This window comes from Drosophila gunungcola (genome assembly GCF_025200985.1).
Source record: "Drosophila gunungcola strain Sukarami chromosome 2R unlocalized genomic scaffold, Dgunungcola_SK_2 000004F, whole genome shotgun sequence".
In the NCBI taxonomy this organism is placed as follows: Eukaryota; Metazoa; Arthropoda; class Insecta; order Diptera; family Drosophilidae; genus Drosophila; species Drosophila gunungcola.
In genome coordinates, this window is record NW_026453167.1 from 938,751 (window position 1) to 962,248 (window position 23,498).

General features: G+C 41.5%; 5 protein-coding genes across 7 annotated transcripts; 2 read left to right on the forward strand and 3 right to left on the reverse strand.

The window, feature by feature from the left end:
* Nucleotides 1-20: 20 nt before the first annotated feature.
* On the reverse strand, nt 21-5,079 carry LOC128253991 (protein 5NUC). Of its 3 annotated transcripts, none has more exons than XM_052982748.1 (6): nt 4,958-5,079; nt 2,358-2,600; nt 2,146-2,296; nt 1,764-2,020; nt 1,413-1,707; nt 21-1,024 (listed from the first exon to the last, which is right to left on the reverse strand). In XM_052982748.1, exons 2-6 carry the CDS (start codon nt 2,591-2,593, stop codon nt 164-166), a joined length of 1,800 nt encoding a protein of 599 aa, XP_052838708.1. In that variant the 5' UTR covers nt 2,594-2,600; nt 4,958-5,079; the 3' UTR covers nt 21-163. The 3 variants fall into 3 exon arrangements, with proteins under 3 accessions (XP_052838708.1, XP_052838709.1, XP_052838707.1); XM_052982749.1 differs by lacking the exon at nt 4,958-5,079 and adding an exon at nt 2,925-2,954; XM_052982747.1 differs by lacking the exon at nt 4,958-5,079 and adding an exon at nt 3,474-3,633 and having other exon boundaries at nt 23-1,024.
* Nucleotides 5,080-7,050: 1,971 nt separating this feature from the next.
* On the forward strand, nt 7,051-7,988 carry LOC128253992 (zinc finger protein squeeze). Its single transcript, XM_052982750.1, has one exon. It carries the CDS (start codon nt 7,167-7,169, stop codon nt 7,716-7,718), a length of 552 nt encoding a protein of 183 aa, XP_052838710.1. The 5' UTR covers nt 7,051-7,166; the 3' UTR covers nt 7,719-7,988.
* A 567-nt stretch (nt 7,989-8,555) lies between these two features.
* LOC128253989 (uncharacterized protein DDB_G0283357) lies at nt 8,556-14,463 on the reverse strand. The gene is given in 9 exon segments (XM_052982744.1): nt 8,556-10,599; nt 10,872-11,188; nt 11,260-11,564; nt 11,628-11,848; nt 11,907-12,008; nt 12,336-12,787; nt 12,854-12,978; nt 13,040-13,352; nt 14,352-14,463. Coding segments are annotated over 8 exon segments (1,857 nt in total). The 5' UTR covers nt 13,314-13,352; nt 14,352-14,463; the 3' UTR covers nt 8,556-10,538.
* Nucleotides 14,464-15,030: 567 nt separating this feature from the next.
* On the forward strand, nt 15,031-18,637 carry LOC128253964 (uncharacterized). Its single transcript, XM_052982698.1, has 4 exons — nt 15,031-15,460; nt 15,516-16,162; nt 16,223-17,141; nt 17,683-18,637. Exons 1-4 carry the CDS (start codon nt 15,166-15,168, stop codon nt 18,273-18,275), a joined length of 2,454 nt encoding a protein of 817 aa, XP_052838658.1. The 5' UTR covers nt 15,031-15,165; the 3' UTR covers nt 18,276-18,637.
* Nucleotides 18,638-19,097: 460 nt separating this feature from the next.
* Nucleotides 19,098-22,524, reverse strand: LOC128253968 (protein hunchback). The gene has a single exon (XM_052982712.1). The coding sequence runs from the start codon at nt 22,203-22,205 to the stop codon at nt 20,619-20,621; it is 1,587 nt and encodes a 528-aa protein (XP_052838672.1). The 5' UTR covers nt 22,206-22,524; the 3' UTR covers nt 19,098-20,618.
* Between the last annotated feature and the right edge of the window lie 974 nt (nt 22,525-23,498).

Below are 23,498 nucleotides of genomic sequence, written 5' to 3' on the forward strand. Positions count from 1 at the left end.
CACTGAAATTAATCACTCTTTACAACATTTATTTGCTATTTAATAGTGTAAAAGTGTAAAACTGAAGAGCAACCAGAATTCATGGTGGCGAAAAATAGATGAAGTATAAGGCAATCTAAATATTTATATAAATGTAATAAGGTTGCCCTTTTCGACATCAAATCTAAAAGAATCTGGTTAGCAGGGAAGTGAGCAGCAGCAGTGTTACGGAAGCCACAATTCCGGACGCCGATCCGTTATCGGTTTTCTCGTGGATCACAATCCGCTCCTCGATCTCCGGATAGACAAAGTGGCGCTGCTTCAGATACTCCATGGTGGCATTCAGGTCGTTCCGACTCAATTTCTCACTGTAGGGATCCGTGTCCTCGACCAGGTCGTATCCATCGCCACCTTCTAGGATGAACTGCGTCACGATCACCTGGTAAAGGGCCGCCTCATCGATGGCCTTGTATGTGGGAACGGAGCAATTGGAACACAGGGCTTGGGCAGAAACCACCCGTTTTCCTTGCTCATTATTGTAGTTGTACTCCACACGCAGTCCGGACATCTGAAGGAATCCACCGTTCGAGTCCTGCAACCGCACTGCAGCCGAATGCTCCAGGGCAGCCAGAAGGGTCTTTCCCGTGACCCTCGTTACGTAGAGGTTGTTCTCGAAGGGCAGAACGGCCAAGAGGGTGGCTCCATTTATGGCTCCATCGGATTCTTTATCAACAGAGGCTCGGATTCCTCCTCCCTGCATAAAGGCAATAGGTGCATCCGTCCAGAACTCGCCACCCTTGTCCTCCAGCACGCGGGTATAGACCATGGCGTCGGTCACCAGGTTTCCCAGGTTGCACTCCCTCATGCGGCAGATGTTGCCGCCCTCGAGGAACACCTTGGTGTAGCCCAGGATCATGTTCTCCAGCTCCTCCAGTCTGGGGCGATACTCTTCAAGCAGGTCCAGGAGATCCTGCTCTTGCGCCACCGAGGCATTCAGCAAGATGGGAGCTCCATCAAACTCAATCAGATTGCCAGCGGCATCGAACTGGGAATATATAAATTACAAAGATTAGAGAGGTCTTTACTGTATGCCTTTAATATTGCTTGGGTAATTAAGTACCCCTTAAAAAGTATATCAAATAATGGTACTCAAAATGTTGTTAAGCAAAAAAATACTCTAAGCTTCTGCTCTTTCACATATATAAACTCCGTTTCAGAAATATGCAAAAACGTAATAATTATATCTAAAATGTTGAGACGATTTGAAAAATGTTTGATGTACCGATAGATATTTGTGGACGTTAGAGTGGGCGTGACCAAACTCTATATAGGATTAAGCAAGCTTCCTACTAACTGTTACTGACTTTAAATATGTAAACCCTATAGTTCTTGTAATTCGGGTAGTTATTCATTTGTTTTTATATAGTGGTTACCTGAACATGGATTTTTCCCAGATACTTTGTGTAGGCATATGCCTGCACCACTGGCACCTTTTTGCCACTGGCCTGCACCACTGTGGTGGGATAAGGACCTCGGACTGCCTCTGGATCCCAATCGGTGGGGTCGGCCACCGGTTGACTGGCGTCCAGGAAAGTGTGAGAGTGGCCACCAATGACGATGTCCACCTCCGGACAGTTCTTTGCTATCTCCTGATCCTTTTGGTAGCCAGAATGACCCAGAGCGATGATGATATTGATACCCTGAGCCTTGAGTCTCTCAGCCTCCGCGCTGAATAATATAAAAAATGGATTCAGAGTTCATAGGAAAAACAAGTATATACTTACTTGATGGAAACAATCTCCTCCTCGTATTCCACTTTGTTCCGGAAGGCTAGAACCTTGGTGTCGGGCGTGAGGTAACCGATTACGCCAATCTTCACTCCATTTGTTTCCAGAATTGTGGAGTTGGCCAGCTGTTTGGCAGCCGCCATTTCGGGTACCTCAGTGAGGTTCAGATTGCAGGCCAGAACGGGGAATTGCACGGCATTCAGGAAGGGCACCAAGCCCTCGACATTCTGATCGAACTCGTGGTTGCCCAGAGACTAAAATAAATGGTGTAGTATATGTAGTATATATAGTACATGCGGTATATATAGTATGTATAGTTTATGTGGTATACATAGTATGTATAAATAGAAGGTAAAGTTATGGAGATTAAGATCCTTACAATCGCATCGGGGGATAGCTTGTTAAGGAAAGCACTGGCGATCTTGTCCTTGTAGACGGCGAACCAAGCTGTTCCGGTGTAGGTGTCACCTGCGTTGAGGTAAAACACTGGAGTTCCACCCTCCTGTGCCTCCTTGCGGTATTTGCGAACTCTAATTTAAACGAAGAGATCATTTAGACTAAGAGTTTTTTGAGTTTACAAAACCAACTAACTCAAAGGCCACCCTGGCGAATCCTCCGTAGCACTGATTTGTATTGGCATCCTCCTTGGAGCAGGTACCACTAGTCACACTCGTCTGCTCGAATCGGGCATGCATATCATTATTGTGAAGGATTATGAACTCCGTGGCCACGTCCGCCAAAGGAACAATAGGATTCGGCTGGACTGAAGGGATCAATAGGACCAAAAGGCAACATGATCCGATAATGAGACTCCTGGCAGACATCATTTAGGGGCTGGAAAAATAAATAATATTACTAAGAAGCTATCACAGGCAAAGGGATAAGATTGGGGTGGCTCATTAAAGGCAAACCAAAACTAAAATCCATTTTTTATATAACTTTAATGACTCAAAGTGAAAAGTAAATATTTATTTTTAACAAATATGGTAAAAATTGCAATGTTGGATTGGAATTGTGTTTTATTGTTTGCTTTTTTTTTCAAGCTTAGAAATTATTGAAAAGTAAAAGCAAATAAATAAAGTTCCTCTAATTTTTGATAGTTTTTAACCATGGCTTAAAATTATTTTATCAGCTGTAAGCTTCTATTTTAATTGCTACATTGCTTATACACTTTCCACACAAAGAACTTAACTTATTTTGATTGTGAAAAAAACACTGAAGATAGATTATCTTTTGTGTTTAGGCTCATAAAAAGTTGTTAAAAACGGTATAAATCAGTTTTTCAGTTTTTGCTGTTGAAGGTCCTTTCTGACCCTTATCATCCACTACCGAGAGTCACATATTTATCAATCACGAGCTGGCAGAAATCGCAATTCCAGTCATTTGCTAGTTTATTGGGTGCTTTAAATCTAATCGCCGCTTATCATTCTGCGTGTGCGAAAACACACAAATCCACAGCCCATTCAACTCAAGTCTAATATTTGTTCCCCCGACTTCTGGCATCGCAGACCACTTCACTTCACTCAGTTAACTGGTTTCCAAAATTGAACTCGGAAACGAGCTTAGAGTTGCTAACTTGGCATTGGCCCGAAAGCTTTCTCGTCTTAAAAGCGCCGACCGCGAAACAAAAAACTCTTCTACTTTGGAAACGTCGAATTTAAAAATATACAAACCCAAGCAACGAATTACCGATCGATCACTACTTACATGCACTCGTCGCACGGTCTGCGGGCAAACTGAAACTGAAACTGACCCACCAAATTGAGAAATTGGCTGAGAGTCCGAGAACCGTTATAGCCCAAATGGAATACCGAATTCCGAATACCTAACACAGTTAACCGAAATTAACTGACTCGCGGAGCGGACTGATTACTATTACGATTACGATAAGGCCTCGTATTTTGCGGCTCAGAGCGGGTTAATTTTGCCGAGCACGTCACTGTGGTGTGATGCTCTTTTTGCAATCCCAATTATACTATATATTTGCCTTTTTGGCAGCAATCAATGGCAGACTTATCGCGCGATAATCGCCGGTTATAGATCAGATAATGCTGAATTGGGCACATATCTACCTGACTCATCGTCACCCAGACAGGAGCAGGTACTTAGCAAAACAGTTGCCCAAACACAGCGCGACATTCCCACGCCAAAAAATGAATTGCACTTAAATAATACGGATACAGAGCACACTCGGTAAAATGAACTTAAGAAAACCAAAATATGACCAGAATACAATAAGATTTGCATGCTTTATAGCGACCAATGAATTAATAAATAAAGGGAAAATAAGGTTAAACAATATAAACAAGAGCAAACTCGGTAAGATTAACTTAGGAAGACTTAGAAGATTCGGAAGATTTAATGTGTAGTGTTCTTTAGAAATGCATACTTTATGGCGACCAACGAGACTTCAATGTGATCAAAAGTTTCTTAAAGGCAGCGAAGGTTAAAATATTTTTAGTTAAAACTAATGATTAATATTTCAGGAATTTAAGTTGTTCAAAAGAGTCAGTAGTTTTATAATTTGTTGAACTCTTTCAAGCAAACACAAAAATGCCTGGTAAAATATTAAAATAGGTGCCCGAACCATAAAATCCCCGTATAAAAAATTTACGAAAAAAATAGCATACTTTCTGGTGGCCAACAAGTTTTTAATATAATCCATAGAATGAATAAAATTCAAAAATAACTATTTTGGAATGAAGTTTGTAATCATCTCCTTTCTTTATGTGTATAATTGTATATTATTTTATTAAGAACTCGAATTCATAATATGACGTAAATTTGATTTTAGAATGAATGACCTTAATTGTATAAGTCTTTTTTTTAGTTCTTTGATTGTAATCTCTTTTAAAATAGTTCACTTTTCCGAAATCATGTTCACTACTTGGAGAGTGCACTGTACAAGTTTATTGCCGCAGCTACAGTTGCTGCCTGTGTCGAGTAACCCGATCTTTGTTACTTTATTACTTTTTTCGAGAACTCCGAACAAGTGTCTTCTGCGAACTTGAGGCAAAATCCATTGATAACAATGAGGCCTGCTTGTTCCACTGATTTTTGCTTTATGGCCGCCGAAAAATAAGGAATGGAATGGATACCCGATTCGAGTAAATACTTATTCAGTTGTATGCGAATTTTTAGACAAATGAAAACATCACAATTGTAATACAATTGAAACAGTCGCCACACACCCCCAATTATCTGCTGCCACTTGTCGCGTGCTTTTCAAACTGTTCAATCATATACGAGTATAATGAAATGGGCTTTTTACAAACACACAACAGCTGCGACTGCGGATGATTATTTACTGTCTGTGGTCGGGCAAATACTTCAAACGAAAGGTACAACTTTCATGCTCGTGTTGTCGCCTAAATATATCACAAAGACACAAGATACAACAGCAATTGAGTTGGTACGAAAATAAATAGTGGATGCTCGGTAAAGTTGAGCTGAACTGAGGGGCAAAACAAAACAACACGAATTATTACACAATGTCAAGTGTGCGATAATAACCAGATAAAAATAATATATATGATTCAATTATGATATGCCCTTTACCTACCTACATTGGTTATCAAGTAAATAAGGCACACACTATTTGTCAATGCAAATATCCAATCAGCCATATCAAAAGTTCACAGGCACCAGATGGGTGATTATTTAAATGCCTTCCAAAATTCATTAACAGCAATACGCTAAGATAGTGTCAATTTCGGAGCCCCAAATCAACCCAATAATGCCCAATTTCCTTGATCATAAATAAAAATTGATTGTTATCAATAAGTCTGTCGGTTGAGGCAAGGAACTGTCCATTTGTTACGTCATTCTAGATTTCATGCTTTATAATAAATGAATCGGGTTCAATAGAGTATATAGCAGGTCTAAAATTCATATTATCGATTGGCGTTTCTTGTACTCACGTTTTCTCAGTTTACAACCTATAATTACGCCGACAAGCTTTTAGTTCTCCATGCCAACAGTAGTAAACTTGATTTCCTTCTTTTTCTGTTACCATTCAGAACCATTCCAATTTCCATGACAACAAATTTGAATTGAAAATTGTGCAATTTTTCTCTCAGTGCGTATAGGTGTGCACTTATCATTGCAAGGGCAGGTCAAACTAACTCGCCGGGGAAGCGCCGATCGAAGAGATGAATGTGAAGCGTGCCAGCTGCAAATGTTTATCAGGATGGGCATAAAAGACTGCCAAATGCCCTGCACGCTTTATTTATAAATTTATTCGAGAAATCATTTTTTTATTACCTCAACTAGGGGAAGTTCTAGGAACGATTCAAAAAATAAACAAAATACTTTTATACATGTCATAAAATAGAAATATAAAAAACTACTATACGAACGCTGGCACTTGCTTATTAAATGTGTCATTGGCACCCAATTTAACAAGAAAAGCAATTTAAGCAATTATAGCGGTCATTGATCTCTGAAACCAGATCGATTATAAAATTTTTAATTAGAGTGCATTGAAAACATAATATGTTTATTTAGTTCCAAAGTTGGTAGCATTGTTGTATTTGTTGTGATAGCTATCAAACAATAAAATTAAAGTAAAGAAGAATTAATAGGAACCTTAATTTTAGAATATGTTTTTCAAACTCTCTATCGTTAGTTCGGCTTATATTGTTTCAAGAAAACAGTATATATAATCAATCTTATCTCCTAAGTTTATGACTCTATTAAATTCTTTAATTCAAAAATTGTTGATTTATAAAACTAGGACATAAACAGGGCACCTTAACAATTATTATCCTACTCTTATGTTTATGACCTTTTTCTAAATTATTAAGCTCAAAAATTTTTGAATTATAAAAAATTGTTTTCAAAATTCAGGAATTGTTAATGAAAAAAGGGCATGAGCAGGGCACCTATCAATCGGATATGCAGCGCCTTGTGGAAACAGCCACGGGACAAAAACAACTAGAAGGGCGGAAAGGAAGAAAGCAGGGGCGCAATCGGTGATCCAAGGGGCGAGGGGTGCGGGGTGCGGGATACGGCACAGAGGAAGGGAGGATATTCAGAGCGCGGCTGCTGCAGCCTGAGAGCAAGCCAGCTGAGGGTTGCAATATCCTGCTGCTGTTGTTGCTGCCTTTTTAGCCTGTAGCCTGTATCCTGTTGCCCTCCCGCTTCAGCTGCCGCAACTCAAACAGCTGCAACAATTTTTTGTTGTTTTTAATTTCCTTGGCGCGGCACATCCCCTAATGCCAATGCCACTATCTCTGGTTCCTGCCGCACTTTTGGGGTTGGAGTTGCCAGTTGGTCGCCGGGGTGCAGTTGCTCGCAGCTCAGTCGTGGCGATCGCCAGGTGAACGAAGGTTGTGTGGCGCAGAGTTTTCGATTTTTAAAGCCAGAAGATTGCAATTGGATTATATACTATACCTAACCATGTCGGGCAAACTGATCATGAAGCGCAAGCGAGCCAGTCAGGAGGAGCAGCAGCAGCAACATCAGCAGCAGCAGGCGCAGGAGCAACATATCCCGGAGCAGCAGCAACATCAACCGGATGAACCAGCTCCAGAGAAACGCCATCGTCCTCTAACTCCACCCGCCGAAGAAGAGCCAGCTCAGGATTATCCATCCCCAGCAGAATCCCCCAATCGAATCCTTTTAGAAGCCCTGCAAAAGATCATGGAGCTGCAGGCAGAATTAGATGCCTTTGAGCAGGATCTAGATGAACGGGATGGATATGCTGGAGGAGCAGCTGGAGCGCAAGATGAGGATGCCGAAGAGAGTGCAGAGGAGGATGCCGAGGTGGCCGCCCAGTTTGCACCACCCACCCCAGCCCAAAGGAGTCAGGCGGAGGCACTGGGCTTCGCCATGTGCGCCCGGGAAACGTTGCTCTTCCTCCAAAGCGAAGGAATACCCACGGAATCGCCACTCTACCAGACCCTTCTCGGCAAACTAGTGGGCCAGAGCGATGGACTGCTGCACGCCTAAGCGCCGAACTGGAGGGCAGGAGCTCCTCCGCATTCTAGTCACTTTGCTGCGATCTCATTGCAAGTAAAACGAGCGAGAGAGAGAGAAAGAGAGAATCCAAGGGTTGGGCACTTTTTGCTTGGGGTGGAAATGGTGCTATCCGGGAATCTGCGTAATCCTAAGCGGTTTACTCTAGTCAATTATTGTGAAGCAATATAAAAATCATAAGGAACAACGAAACAAATAAATTAACAAAGAGAATAAAAAGAAATGTGTGTTTATTTATTGTGGGCTTACAATTTCCACTTAAAATTTCCCTCAATAATAATTTCAATTTTAAAAATATTTATTAAAATTTTAATTTCCATCTAGCAAAAAATTAATATTGTCAATTATTCTGAAGTAATATAAAAATCATGGGAAACAACAAATTAAATAAATCAACAATGAACTAAAATGAAAACAAATGTGTTTATTTATTGTGGGCCTTGAATTTTAAATCACCCTCTATAAACAAATTAATATTATTTCCAGCTAGCAATGAAAACAAGCATTTATTTTTAGGTTTTTAATAAATTTTAACCATTAATAAAAACAAAACAAATAAACAAATATAATAAAAGGCAAAGCATGTTTATTTATTGTGGATTTTAAATTTTAGAACTCTTAATCTATAAATTCCCATTTCCAGCTAGCAACAATTATTGTGAAGAAATATAAAAATCATAAAAAACAATAATATACAAATTAAATAAACATAAATAATTAAAAATATTATAAAAACAAAACAAATTTATTCTTTGGAAGTTTTAAATTTTAGAACCCTCTTAAAATTTCCAACAATGAAAACACTTTCCCTTTTCGATTTTCGATACATTTTAAATATATTTATTTATTCATTTATTAATTACTTGTGTTATTTGATTTTACATATAATAATTAATGAGAATAACTCAATCGCAATATATTATTTCTTTTAATTCATTTTTGTAGATATATATAATATAAGTGTATATATTCTTATTGTTGTTAGGGCGGGGGGTTTTTTTGTTGTTCGGTTATTTCATTAACTTGTTTTATCATAAATTATCTGGGGCTTGGAACCGCCCTAAAGTAGCATTTGTTATAATTCATATTAGTTATCTGTATAATTTGTAACAACAATAATTATTTGTAATAAATGGTTGTAATTCCTTTGTATTATCTGTATTTACTGATATTCCTTTAAAACTAGATTTTAATTGTTTTCAACAATTTAACGTTTCACATGGTTGTAAGTAAATGTTTCTTAAGGTTTTTGGACAAGATATCGTTTTTACGAGTAGATGTGTTTTTTTTTTCATTGCGTTAGTAAAGTCAAATTGATTCGCTTAGAATATCAAATAAGAATACGTATAAAAAAATGATAATATCTATAAATTGGCATTTCAATTGGTAATTTCAGACCTTGGAAGGGATCACCTTCCTACAAACATTTGGCACACTTTCTTGGTTCTACTTAAGCTCTACGCAGAATTTTTTAATTCTTTAATTTAGAAACTAATTCAGGGTAATTAAACGGAAAACAAAATCTTGAGCTGTCGATTAAAATTATATTAAGTGTTACTTTTGTTAGTTTAGTATATGATTAATGCAGACAGCTGGACAAAGCAGCCGACTCATTGTTGAACAATTGGGGAACCAAAAAGTGAGAAAGGTAAACGAATCCCGCGCTGAATGCTTTGTCCGGCGTCATGGGTTAAATGGGTTAAGTACATTGAATTACATTGTTATTACATTATTAAATTTAGTTTGTGTTACGTTGTCGCTTTAGTTTTGTATTTGTGTATAAGTAAATCGAGTATGTGTTATTCTTACGTTCGCATTTTAGTATTCTCTTTACTCTGTTATTGTTTTCGTATCTGGTGTTTTAATAAAGTAATCATTTGCAGCACTATCCATTTACGGACATTGTTTCACAATAATCTTGTATATATACTTTTGTATTTTTTTAGTTATTTGTAGATCTTTAGTATTCGATATATTTTTATTCTGAATGCTCGAGTATTAGATAGTTTTCATTAAGGTATTTTAAAGTTTATCTGTTACTTTATCGTGTCAACATGCGGTTAGTTGATCTTTGTTAATTATGTAAATATTAGAATTTGTAAGTGTATATATATATATGTATATATATATATATTCTTTATCTGTATCGTTAGTTTTTGTTAAATATATGCATATATAAATAAAATTATAGTTTAAATGTGCCCTCTGTATTAATTATTATATATTCTATTAAGTTAATTAATCTCATAGATTTTGTCTCGACCGACTGCTGTCTTGCTGTATCAGTTGGATTCGCTCTGTAACCAATATGCCAGACTATCCCAGCTCAACTTTGAGCTGAGCCGTATGTGCTTAACTACTGATTCCGATTCGGAGTCCGAATCCGAATCCGATTTCGATTCCTCTCGACCGATTTCAGCTCCCACTTATCGTTCAGGCTCTTTGAATATCTTAAAGATGGTTTGTAAATAGAGATAAAAAACCGGACACAGTTTTGTGTGTGTGTTTAATAGCCAACGTGAAAGTAAGGACTCGATTTGTTGATCCAGCCTCGTGTCTTCATTAAACGTCAATCCTTGCACGCAAAAATATATGTATAAATATATCTGTTATGTATATGTTTTTTTTGTATGTGGTATATATCGTAAAGTTCATTTGTCCATTTTGTAAATACTTCTCCTACGCCTTCTTCCTCTAATCCTATGAACTCTAGTGTACAAAGTTTCTATGATGTAGATGTTGATGTTGTTTTCGATTTGGTTGTTCTGGTTGTAGCTGTTGTATCTGTTAGATTCAGAAAAACTGCACGGGCAAGAACGGAAATGTGCCAATATGTAGCGAAGGATTAGCAGGTCTGTAAGAGAATGTTAATTTGGATTTAGAGAGAGATGTTCTTGTCGTTGGTTTGCAGTGTTATTATGGGTTTATCTAGATCAATGCAAATAAATACAAAAGCTTTGGATGATAAGCGGAGAGGTATATACTAATGATTAAAAAGCAAGCAACGGCATCACAATAAGACCAAGTATTCATTTGCATTGACCAAAGAGACATCGATTAGGTGTGGGTTGTGTGCAAGGACGAAGGAGTTCTCATTTCACATTCACTAATATCGCAATTCAATACCTTACTAATAGCATATTGGGCACTGAAGCGGTTGTTGTGGTGGTGTTGTTGTTGTTGTTGTGGTTTTTACTGCCTAGTGTGTGATTGTTGATGTTGATGTTGTTGCTGTTGGCACTCTTTTGGCCATCCATTGGATTAGGTCGATAGGAGGATAGAAATGAAACGTCGTTAGAGTTTTTGTCACCCATTTGGTGAAAGTTGCTATTGCAATTATTGTTGTTGCTGGTGTTATTGTTGCTGCGGCTGTTATTGCTGTTATGGGCTGATAGCTGCGGTGGGAGATTTGGTTGCGACTGCTGTAGTTGTTGCTGACTTAGCTGAATAGATAGTCAGATAGTAGACATTATGTTTATGGATCGGCCTGTTTATCTCAGCCACCTACACTCACCTTGGAACTGCCGTTGGAATTATAGTAGTAGTTGGGATTTGGATTTATGTTCTTGCCATTGTGGCACTCACTTGCTCCGTGATTGGGCAAAAAGTTGTTGCTGTTACTATTGGGTTGGGATTTCATGGTCAGATTTAGGGTGGCTGCCGCTGGATTGGTGGCTCGACCTCCGCTGGCACTGTTGGAATCCATCAAATTTCACCTGTTAACATGGCTGCGATTGTGATTCGAACTAAGCCCGGAACCACCGATAGCATTCGACTGTGAACCGCCGCCGGTGCCCAGACCTCCTCCACCGCCACCAGCTGCAGAAATACACATAATTATTACACAATACAAATATAATTATAAATATTTCCTTAACTCACCTGAATATCCCGGTGAATGCTGGTAGTACTCTCGTCTTCCATAATCCGGCTCATAGTCCGAGCTCTCATAATGTCCTCCACGCCCACCGCCACCGCTTATGCCACCCACTCCGCCCAGAATGTTAGCCGGCGGTCCGTGGGATCCATGGCCATGACTGCTGTAGGAGTAGCTATCGTATGACTGGTGCGGGTCATACCCAATGCCGTCGTCATAGCCGCGACTAAAAAACATCATTAATTATTAACAGATAAGTCCTTGCATTCCTTTTTAAAACATACCCGTACGTTTCATCCATGGCAGTCCGGGCTTTTTCCAAGATGGACATCACTTTCTGCTTGGGAGCAAGCACATTTTTGCTGAACGAAGACTGCTGTGAGCCCCTGAAATGGGAATACAAAATATATTAAAAAAAAGTAGTCAGAGAGGATAGTGTGATAATAACAAAAATAAATACATTTTTCATGGTTTGATTTTTGTAAAATTAAATCCTTAGTTCTCAAACAGCTTAACATATCTCGGAGTGTATTCGTACCAATTTTAAGAAGACTAGATTGCTTAGAAACAGACGAACAGATAGACGGACTTGGCTAGATCGGCTCTAGTGTGCTGATCATGAATATAGATATATATAGGGTCAGAAATAACTCCGTTAAAAATTTTTGCCTGAAATTGTAATTCCCACTGCAGGGGTAAAAAAAATTACGCACCTATAACTATGATGCGGTGCGTTCTTGGCCCCTCCAATGGTGTTAACAGAGCCGCCACCCATGGCATTGTTCCCTCCCTGCATGTGAGAAGTCTTCTTGTAGTTACTCTTCGCATTCTCGTTGTCGTTTAGGCTAGTGCTGTCCATCAACTCGCGTAGCTGCTCCTGCCGGATGATGTCGTTGCTGTCCGGGATCAGATACTTCCTCAGCTCGGCCATGGCGTAGGCGATGCGGGCATAGGCTTCGGCGGGCGGCGCAATTGTGGATATTTCCACGTGCAGGTCGCTGTTGAGGTGAGCATACTTAGGGTCCTTGGAACTGCGCAGCTCCTCCTCCTTGACGCGATCGCGCATGGAGTTGCGTCCCAGGACGGTCATCTTGCAAAGCGTCTCCTCCTGCAGCCGGCGAAGTGAGTTGCCCTTGGGTCCCAGCAGTTTGCCCACGAAGTTGAACTAGAATAACAAGGCATTTTAAATTGGTATAATAACTAAAATAAATAAATCTGTCTGTAAATTCACCTTAGGATGTTCTCTAATGGGAACTAAAACACGCTGCGAGATGCGTAGAGGCTTCTCTCTATATATATCCGCGTATTTTTGCTCTCGCGATGGAATCCTTCCTGTGGTCTGGACTTTTTCAATCTCTGAAATAATAAGTCATAATTTAATGAAGGAAGCAGTGGAAATTTTTTTGTCAAAATTTACCGCCCTCCAGCAGCTTCTCCGCAATGGGGAACTTTCTGTCCATGCGATTTCGCTCCACCATACAGTCCCGTATGTACTCATTGGCCTTCTCATTTATTTGGATACTGCCGCCGGGATCTCCGCCATGGTGACCGTGATCGTGGGCAGAACTGTCACCGTTGTGGGCGCCACCGGGTGCTCCGATAGAACCACCTGACTTACGTGGCTTGCCGCCGAACTCCTCATCGTCGTTAAAGGCGGAAAATTCACCGTTGCCGTCGTACTTCTCGGTCATGGTTTTGTTGCCCGTGTCCCCGGAGCTGCGGTCTGAAAACTAAAAAATAACAGATAAATGGCATTCTCGAAATATTTCTAGTAATTCTAGAGAAAATAAGTTGGGCCAATAACATAAGTGTCTAATTTTGGTAAAAGTTTAACTTTTTTAACTTTAAAAATGGTTTGCAAATTAAGAACTCATAAATTTTTCAACGAAATAAATTAAATTAAATTTACAGAAAACTTTTTGTTTATCTGTAAAAGAACCATTGGAAATCGAACTTTTTTATCAAACAAATAAATGGATCAAAATTTACTGACCATTATTTATTATATTTAAAAAGAATCTATGGACTTAAAAAAAAAAAATGTTTTTTGTTACGAGGTTTGGTTTGAAATCCTGTTTGATGGCATATAAACAGTTTAAAAGTCAGTTTAGTACATATTGGAATTACATTCCATTAGCATACCCTATAGATTCTATATATAGTATAGCTTGTAGTATTACAACCCATTTTTTTCTGGGCTCTTCAAATTCCCCCTATTTTCAATACAAGTATGTGCTATAGGACATAAATTTTAATATTTAAATGCAATTATTTATCATAATCAATTAGACGGCGGGCAACGCTTTCACCAACACACTTTCGCATCGCACACATACAAACATACAGTCGTTGGGCAAAAACAACCACCGTGCAAATTGAGCGAAAATCAAATTGTTGCCGTAGCTCACACACAAAAGCTTTAGGGTAAACAGAACCGGTAAAAACGATGTTTTCCATTCTGATTTTGGAATATTAAAATTAACGGTTTTCAGGGGCATTTTTCACTGTGAATTTGGACTGTCCAACTGTTGCCCCCCACGCGTCCCTCGTTCCATGGTGCACTTTCACTTTTCAGTGGGACGCAGTTTTTCACCTATTTTTTTTTCTGTATTTGCAAATTGCATCGAGCGTTTTCTGTTGCTTCTCTTTCTTGGTTGCAATTCGTTTTTTCCCGGGTTTATCACCCTACAAATCACCAGCTAAGTGTGCAGTTAAAAGCCCGTAATTACCACTATTAACTGGCCCTTTCGATTATTGCTTTTAATTTAAAAGGTTGCGAAAAAATGCAATTGAATTGGCGAAAAAAACAATACTACGAGTGTGACCGTGCGACGAAAGCTCAGAAAAGTTGATTGCGCAAAAATACCAATCCGCTTGGCGGTTAATACAGTTGGGTCTGTATAAAAGGAACTCCTCCAGATTGGAAATTTATTAGTTCATATTTTATTGTAAAAAACATTTATTAACATATGTACAAATAATGAAAACAACACATTTTCTGAATTCAATTTAATTAACTCATTCAGAAAACTATACTAATATGACTTTAGGAAACCTTTTTGAATATGATTTGTAAAATAGACTAAATACATTATTTTGGTTTAAAAAAATAAACTAACCCATGATGTAATAATGTATAAGTCCACTCACAGGTACATTTCATTTTCCTAATAATTTATTTTAATTTTCGAAGTTTTATGTGTTCAAATTATAATTCAGTTTTATAAATAAATAAAAAGCTAAGTTAAATAAACTAAAAGTAAGTCAACTCACACTTACAATTTATGTATATAATAATTCATTTTGTATTTTTCGAATTGTATGTATTCTATCTATCCAATTTTATAAAATAAAGAAACTAAAAAAGGGTCGCTTATCGATAGGAAGTTATATCGATATATTAACGTAGAGGATATTCGTTTGGTATATTTTTGGTACTTAAAGTATATTCCCCGCTCCTAGAAGAACCAACTGCCGGAACACAAAGGATCTATAATTTGAATACATCTATTAGATGTTCTAGCTGAGAAGTATCCTTTCGAAATGTCCGCCGTGAGTCCCAACTCCTGCGTGGAGACGCCCAAGGCACCGGAATGGCTGTCGAAGCTGGAGAGCCGTCGGGAGCAACTGAAACGCTCCAAACTGGGACATGAAGCCGGAGCTGGTGCTCCTTGTGTCGAATGCAAGGACAAGTGTCCCGGGCTGGATCTACACTTCTGGCGCAAGGTGTGCCGCAACTGCAAGTGCCCCAAGAATCAGCATGTGTGTCCGGACGACGATGACGCCACAGGCTGGGCGCAGTTCGAGATTCTGGGGCAGATCAGGGCCAAGCCAGCATGTAAGTAGTTCTGATACCATAAGAAAACATGACTATTAGTATTTTAAATTGGCAGACATTAAAATCAAGGCCCTGGCCAGTCAGCCAGTACAACTGGAGTGGGTGCCACCAAATGCCGCTCCGGATGTGGTCACGGATTACATGGAGAAATTGGGCACGGCCCGCATTCCCGTGGCAGGAAGTGATGCTGCCCTCAAGCGGAAGCTGCAGCTGGAGCTTCAGGTGCCGCCGCACGATCTGGATGCCACCTTGTGCGATGGATTGACGGAAACGGAGGCCCTGCAACTGCAGCAGTATGTCCAAAAATTACGCGAGCAGTGCGTTGGTCAGGGCGTGGTGGTGCGCCTGGGCGATCGTCTCAATCATGCCCAAGTGGAGCACATGGCTCCCGTTTCGATGGCCTCCCAGTTGGAGGCAGCCAAAACCTGGCAATTTTTGGGTATCCCACCGGTGGCTGATGACACTCTCAACGAGCTGCTGGCCAATCCCAAGGTGGCGCAGGCTTTGGCCAGTCCTGCCAGCGCCCAGCCCAAGTTGCTCGTGGCATTTTCAGAGCCCTTAACCGACTCCACAGTGCATTTCGAGGAAAATGGGGCTCTGCGGGCTCAGACTCGGGAAAAGCTACTGGGGATCAGCAAGCCAGCCTTGCAGAGCCTTGTGAGTCATGGTGTTATTTACGACAAAGTGCTTGGAATATTACAGGTGAGTAATGAGTCCAGAAAATGTACCTTAAATCTAATATAAAATATTCTTTAATTCTAGGAAAAGAAGCTGAACATCTCGAGGGACCCCAAACTAGGTCCCATTGCTGAGTTCCGCAAGGAGTACGTGAAAAATCCGCAGTTTAGGGCTGAGATCAACACCATTTGCCCGCAGCAGCCCATGACGCCAATAAAGGCCTCTCCAAGCACGCCCTTCAACTCCCCGTTGCCCCTAAAGAACCCAGTGCAGATCAGATTTGGAGCACAAATGCGCCAGGATACGCCCATGAGGCGGGTTAAGTTCGGCGGCGTCTCCACTATTGTTTACGATTGCGGACTGCCCGCCAACACGGACTACGATCGTGATCCGATCTTTGCCCAGATCCTCCAGGCGGAGCCACTGAAACAGGCGCTGCAGGAGGCGCGTGCTGGACGTGCTCCCTCCTCGGTCGTTATTTCCAATATCCCAGCTCCTGTGGCCAGTCTCGCGGATCTCCAAGGCCTCACTCCCGCCACCAAGGCACAGCTTCAATCCGTGGGACTGGACAAGAACATGCTGCAGTCCGCCGTGTCCAACGCACCTTACTACGATCGTCTATTCCGCTCGCTCCAAGACAAGGGCATTCCGCACGACCAGTGCCAACTGTTGCAGCCACTTAAACAAGTGCACGACTGGCTGCTGGATGATGATCTGTTGCTGGGAGAGATCGACAAGGTCTTCGCTGATATGGCTAATGGTATGAAGGATATTTCGTATCCGAAACCCAGTCTTGGCGAGCTGCCCACTTCGCAGAGTAGCGATTCTGGCTTCCACTCGAAGCCCTCTACTCCGGGCTATGGCAACGAGGATCTAACCGCAGGACAGGGCAGATTCACCAGCATTCCCGGTATAGAGGACATGAACATGTATCCCGGTTGCGCCGGCATGCCAGAGCAGTTTCAGCAGCTGCGACTTCATGGAGAGAATACTCCAGGCAAAGGTAAGTGTACTTGCCAATATGTTATCTTAATTCTTTTATATGGGAACGTTTTTTTGCTAGCCAATATCAACACAATTATTATTTAACTTTCCTTCCTTTTTGTTGATTTTGGCACCGACATTTAATTTTTTTCACGCTTGAATTGCAACACGATAATATTATCAGAACAAATATTATTTCAAAATAACTTGGATAAACAATCGCTTAAGGAGATAAGAATAAATTGCACTTCTGGTAAAAGCCGGTAGTGATTGTTTAATAGGTAGTGTGATTTTTGATTCGCTTAAAATATATAAACATAAGATCCCTTATTTATTTATTTAGATTCGTATAACCATCTTCATGGATTCTGGCACCAATAACTTATTTATTTCATGCTTGAACTACAACACGCTAATTTTACCAGATAAAATATAATTTCAAAATAAGTTTGATATACAATCGCTTAAGGAGATAAGAATTAATTGCACTTCTGCTCAGAGCAGATAGGGATTGTTGTTTCGATTGCTTAAAATATTTAAAATCCCTTTAATCCTTGCAGATTCCCAGCGAATCATCATGTGCGCCGACTGCTTGAAACCCATTGCCCATGGCGAAGTGGCCGTCAAGGCGGATCGTGCTGGAAAGGAGATCGCCTGGCATCCCGGCTGCTTCAAGTGCATCACATGTCGGGAACTGCTGGCCGATCTGGTGTACTTCTTCCACCAGGGTCAGGTCTTCTGCGGTCGCGACTTGGCCATCAAGCTGAAGATCCCGCGTTGCCGCGCCTGCGATGAGCTGATCTTCACCAAGGAGTACACGGCTGCGGAGGAGGCCACCTTCCACATCAAGCACTTCTGTTGCTATCAGTGCGATGAGCCGCTGGCCGGCCAGCAGTACATCGCGGACGAGAAGTCCAATATGCCGCTGTGCCTGCTCTGCTATGACCGCTTGTTTGCCGTTTGCTGTCAACGCTGCAAGATAGCCATTGGACCGGCGGATCAGGGCGTGGCCTGGGGCGATGTCCACTGGCATGCCAATTGCTTTGTCTGCGCCGGAGCCCAGTGCTCGAAGCCGCTGATAGGAGGACGCTTTTGCGTCAAGGAGAACATGCCCTTTTGCAGTCCCGCCTGTGTGCGCAGCGTGATTAATTGAGGCAGCTAAGGAACTACGCCAGTATTCGTTTTTCCATATATATGTATGCACAAAAGATCAAAGACTCAATCATCGGGTATTTGATGATACACCAATATTCCCATATATGTATGCACAAAGGATCAAAGTATTTGATGATACTACCAATATATAATCAACTAGTGATCAATAGATGCCACAGACTCAAAGTGCCTAGAATAGACTTGCATTTAAAAAAAAGCCCAATCTGTAAGATTCCTATCAAATGTTATCTTTGATTTTAATTTTATTAATTTACCCCATCATTTTTATTGTATAACTTCAAAGAAATTAAGATTTGCACCTATTTAAGTTTCGACAGCATTTGATTGGCATCATAAATGGCTAAAATATTTAAAATTCCAAACAATGTGCCTAGAAATAGACTTGCATTTAAAAAAAAAACCGTTGCTATTTACGATTTCAGTCAAATTAGAATTGTGATTATTGTGTTTACCACGACATTTTAATAGTGAATTATTTTTTTAGTTCCGACAGCGATTTTGATTGGCATTCTACACATAAATAGGGGTGAAATATTTACAATTCCATAAAAATGAACTTTATTAAAATCACAAGTTCTATTTACGATTCCAATTAAATACTTGAATTGATGCCAATAGACAATGTAGAGTATATATAAATATTTTATATATAATATACAAAGAGATATTTACACATTAAATAGTATTATGTATACAGGAAACGCACAATTTTTAAATAAAGATTTTACTCGAAACTAAATTAAAAATTTAAAAAATTTATTTGATTGACCAGACCAGACCAGAATAAAACTATAGTTGGTTTTCGATTTTTTACGTATCTGCTGGTAGTTTTTATTGGTAATTGCATTTCTCGATTTATTAATTAATTATAATTCCATTTTTGTTGATTTTTCTTGTTCTTGCTTTTATATATGTATATGCATGTATAAAGGTGCCGATTTCTGTGGTCGGAGCCATATAATGCAGAAGCGAAAACAAGGGGGGAAAATCACATTCACATAACTGCCAAATTACACATGAGAGTGGGTTTATGTTTCGCATATAATGTATATATAAGTTGCAATTTTATTTCAAGGATACTTTCATAGTGGCTCAAGTATTCTACAGATTAGTTGCTCGCACTTGCAGTTTGTTCAGTTCAATTGTATTGCTAAGTATTGGGTGCGTACGTATAAACCATAATATGGCGTACTAAGAATTTGTCTGGTTCATCAGAGTCGTAATCCCCAAATGGAGCTCTCCGGTGGCTGCCATCGGTAGTCAAAGTTTCTCCAGTTCTTTGAGGAGAAGGACTTAATGGGGGATTGGGGGAGGTTTCGGGTTTGGGTTCGGGTCTGGAGGAGTGTTGAGTTTCAGCATGATTTCATCGATCTATAGTTCTCTATGCTCTGGTTAGTTGTTTTGATCTTACATTAACACTAAGTTGCCTTTGCTCTTCAATTTGTTTTGTTAGTTATATCTCGTTTTTAATATGTATTAATTACATTGATAATTAGTTTAATCATAATTTCTGTTTTCGTAAACAATTTTACATGATAGGATTCTTCTTCTGAGTGTGTTCATGCGTGTGTGTGTGTGTATGTAAGTTCTCCGTAATTTGCTACAACAAAAACTATGCCTTAAAATAATACTTTAGTTACAATTTATTTTGTTTGCTTCCTCTCTGCTCGCTTGGCATTTCAATTTTGTTCTTCTACTCTGCTGGCACAACTAAAAACAATCAACAAAAGGGGAGTTAAGTTCAAATAAAACTTGTTTGTAACTTATATATTTTTGTATAACCTTAATAGAGTGGGGTACAGGGGCGGATAAAAAGGAAAACGACAACTTAAACTAAGGCTTACAAAATACGAGGGATTTTTTTTTTTTTTTTGGGGGGGGGGGGGGGGGAGGGCCAAAGGTTTGGTTTTTAAGAGAATAGTTGTTAGGGCCGGGATAAAAACACTAATTACAAAGCGATAGATACGGCAACACTTAACGTGTGTTCTGCCCACAATCTGCTGTTTCTGTTTTTTGATAATTTTTTAAATAACTAAAAAACGTTATAACTTATTACCCAAGTCGGTGCGTCCGACCGTCCGTTAGGTCAGTCCGTTCGTCTGTCTTTCATGCTATCAGTCCGTCGGTCTCCAGTCCGCTCTCCGTTGCACACATCTTAAAGCTATACACAAAAAGTTAAGTTAAATTGTATATAAAGATTTGCTGCTTCCTTCGCCCTCCGTTCTCTGGCAGAGGCAGACTTAAAGGAGTTCCCACTCCTCGGATCATTGTCCGCCTGCACGGAGTCCTTTCCACATCCCGGTTGCTCTGTACGCCGCTGTCAACAATTCGTGTAGACGCCCTGTGTGTAGTAAAGCTCCGTGATCCGTTCAGGCAGCGTGCTATACAGGTTGGTGATGAGGTCGAGCGGCAGGCGGGACCACGCCTCCTTGATGCGGAATATCAAGTCGTCCTTGCGAGAGAACTTCCTCCCGCCGTCGAACACCTCGCGGATGAGCCAGCCCCACACATTCTCCATGATGTTCAGATCGTGGGCAATGGTGGGCCACTTCTGCGTCTTCAGACCCTCCGAATTCAGCAAATCCTGGGCAGTGGGCAGGGCATGCGACATCCAGTTGTGATCCTGCAGCACAAAATCCGAATTACCACCCAGCTTGGTGACAATAGTCGGCCGCTCGCGCATGATGGCCTCGATGCAGGATTCCGGTCGCTGTTTGGCGGATGACACCTCCAGATGCACGGCTCCGCCCACGCAGACCATCAGGTATATGTACACCGAGTTGCCACGCGGTCGCTGCGACAGCGTGCGTTCGTAGTTGCGCAAGTCGTGGAAATAGTACGAGAAGCCATCCGGTCCATCCAGGTTGAACCTACGCTCATCATGGAACACCACCCGCCGCCAGTGCTCCTCGCTCCACACTATGTACGTGTTGGCGAAATTGAGGCGCTCCGTTTGATTATATTGCGACAGCACTGGCTCCGTCTTCAGCTTCTTGGCGCAATTCGCCGAACTGCTGGCGCTAGAGGAGGAGCTGCTGGACGAGGAGCTCGACGACGCGGATGAGGACGAAGAAGAGGATGAAGAGGCGGAGGAGCTCGGAGCTGTGGAGGCGACCGATGCCCGCAGGAGCGCATTTGCCGCAGCTGCAATATTACTGCTACTGGGTGCTCCTCCTCCGCCACCAACGGCCGCCACCCTGGACACAATGGTGGGTGAAACGCTGGATCCGTTCGATTGCTGGGTGGGCGCATGGCTGGAGGCAGTGCCGCCCGTACTGGAGCTGGCCGCCGAGAAGTTGGAGTTCTGATTGAGGGCGTGCACGGGCAGGTGGGACTGTGGCTGACTCTTCAGAGGCTGCGGTGGCGGCACCTGCTGCTGCTGCGGCTGTTGCTGGTAGTACGGATGGTGGTGGTGGTAGCTGATGTGCTGCTGGTGCTGGTGGATCGTCGGCTGCTTGAGCTGCAGCTGTTTCAGCTGCGTCTGTGACTGGGCCAGCAACTGTTGCTGCTGATGTTGCTGATGGTGTTGCTGCTGCTGCTGTTGTTGTTGCTGCTGCTGCTGTTGCTGATGGTGCTGCTGCTGCTGTGGGATGGGCATCTGCTGGATACCCGGATGCTTCAGGTAATAGTGCAGCGCCATCAAGTTATTGGCACTGCTGGCTGTGCTGGTGGGTACTACAGGCACGGAGACGGGCACTACGCCGGGATTGACCATTCCCCCAACGCCGCTCTGAAGCAGCTGCACTGTTGTGCTGCCAGCGGGCGGACCACCATGGACCGCTGCTGCTGCCGCCGCCGCTGCTCCAATTGCTCCCGCACTGGCTGCCAGCTGGGCAGCCGACTTGGGGTCATAGATGAACTTGTTGAAGTTCTGCAGGTCATCCTGGCTGAGCACTAGCGTTTTCATTTGGATCTGGCTTGGATCGGGTGGTGTTTAGGCTTAAAGTCTGGTTTCCGTTTTAGCTGCTGCCACCGGGCTCAGCTACTCATGGGCTTGGGTTTTAAACCCTTCAAGCTGGCGCTGGGTTAAATGCAAGTGCGGCTCCTACTTCTTTTTTTTTTGGGCGACGTTCAAACGATCACGCTCACGCACTTTCGGCTGGCTGGGCTGGTTGGCTCGATTTCCAAATTAGTTGCGCGTTGCGTCCGACCTGGCAACCTGTTCCTCTCTTATTTCTTCGTTTCTCCGAGCTGCGCTACTCCCTTTTCTCTCCAACGTTGGCTTATCAAAGGGCTAGCCGATCGACTCGGCTCGGCTCTCCGACTTCTTCTGATTGCAAAACTCTCGGCTGGTCGTAAAAAGATGTCGGTTTACTTTCCCACCGTCGGGCACGTACTGTGTGTATATGAATATGTTGCTGAGTATGGTATGTGGTGTGGTGTGGTGTGGTGTGGTGTATGTGCGAGTGGAGCACTTCCAGTATGTTATCCTCTTTTGTTGAAGTGGTTTTTCTTGTCGCTGGTGGTGCTGTGCTGCAGTTGCTCCGCTGGCGTGCAAATGTTTCCTTGTTTCTTTATTCTGCCTTGGCTCTTAGGTATTCCGCTGTCGTCGACGTCGATTTACCTGGAATAAAATAAAAAGCAGGTATGTGAAAAAGAGTCTTGTTTCACACTTTGCCTTGTGTATGTGTCGCTGCTGTCTGTTGTTGTTGTTCTTGTATATACTTTTTAAGCGATATGTACAATGCAGCCCATGTATTCAATAATTTTTCGGCTGGTGAAATCAACACACAACACACACAACATTTCGGAACAGATGTTCGTTGAGCTCGGATTTCAGGTCCCTTTTTACTTCTGCCCTGGTCTGCCTTTCAAGTATTCTCTTACAAACAAAAAACAAAAAGCAGAAAACTGAAATGGGAGCACACACGCAGGCACACATGTGCAGTTTTTGGCATTTTGGAAATCTTCAGCATTTGCAATTTTCGGTTTTTGCCAGCAGGTTATTTTTCGGTTTTTGTGTGTTCCTTTTCGGAGGAAAACATACACACACGAAACGAAACGAAACAAGTGGTTGGAGGGTCAAAAGTGCAGCTACAGAAAAGGAGAATGCAGAAAGCGAGATAAAGATGCCAGAAATAGAGGGCAGGTGTTGCAAATCCTGCAGAGAAATGTTTTGCGATTGGCAAGCCAAAAATAGATTACCCCTTATTTACGTTTGTTTTTTATATACCCTTGCAGAGAGTACTATCATTTTGCT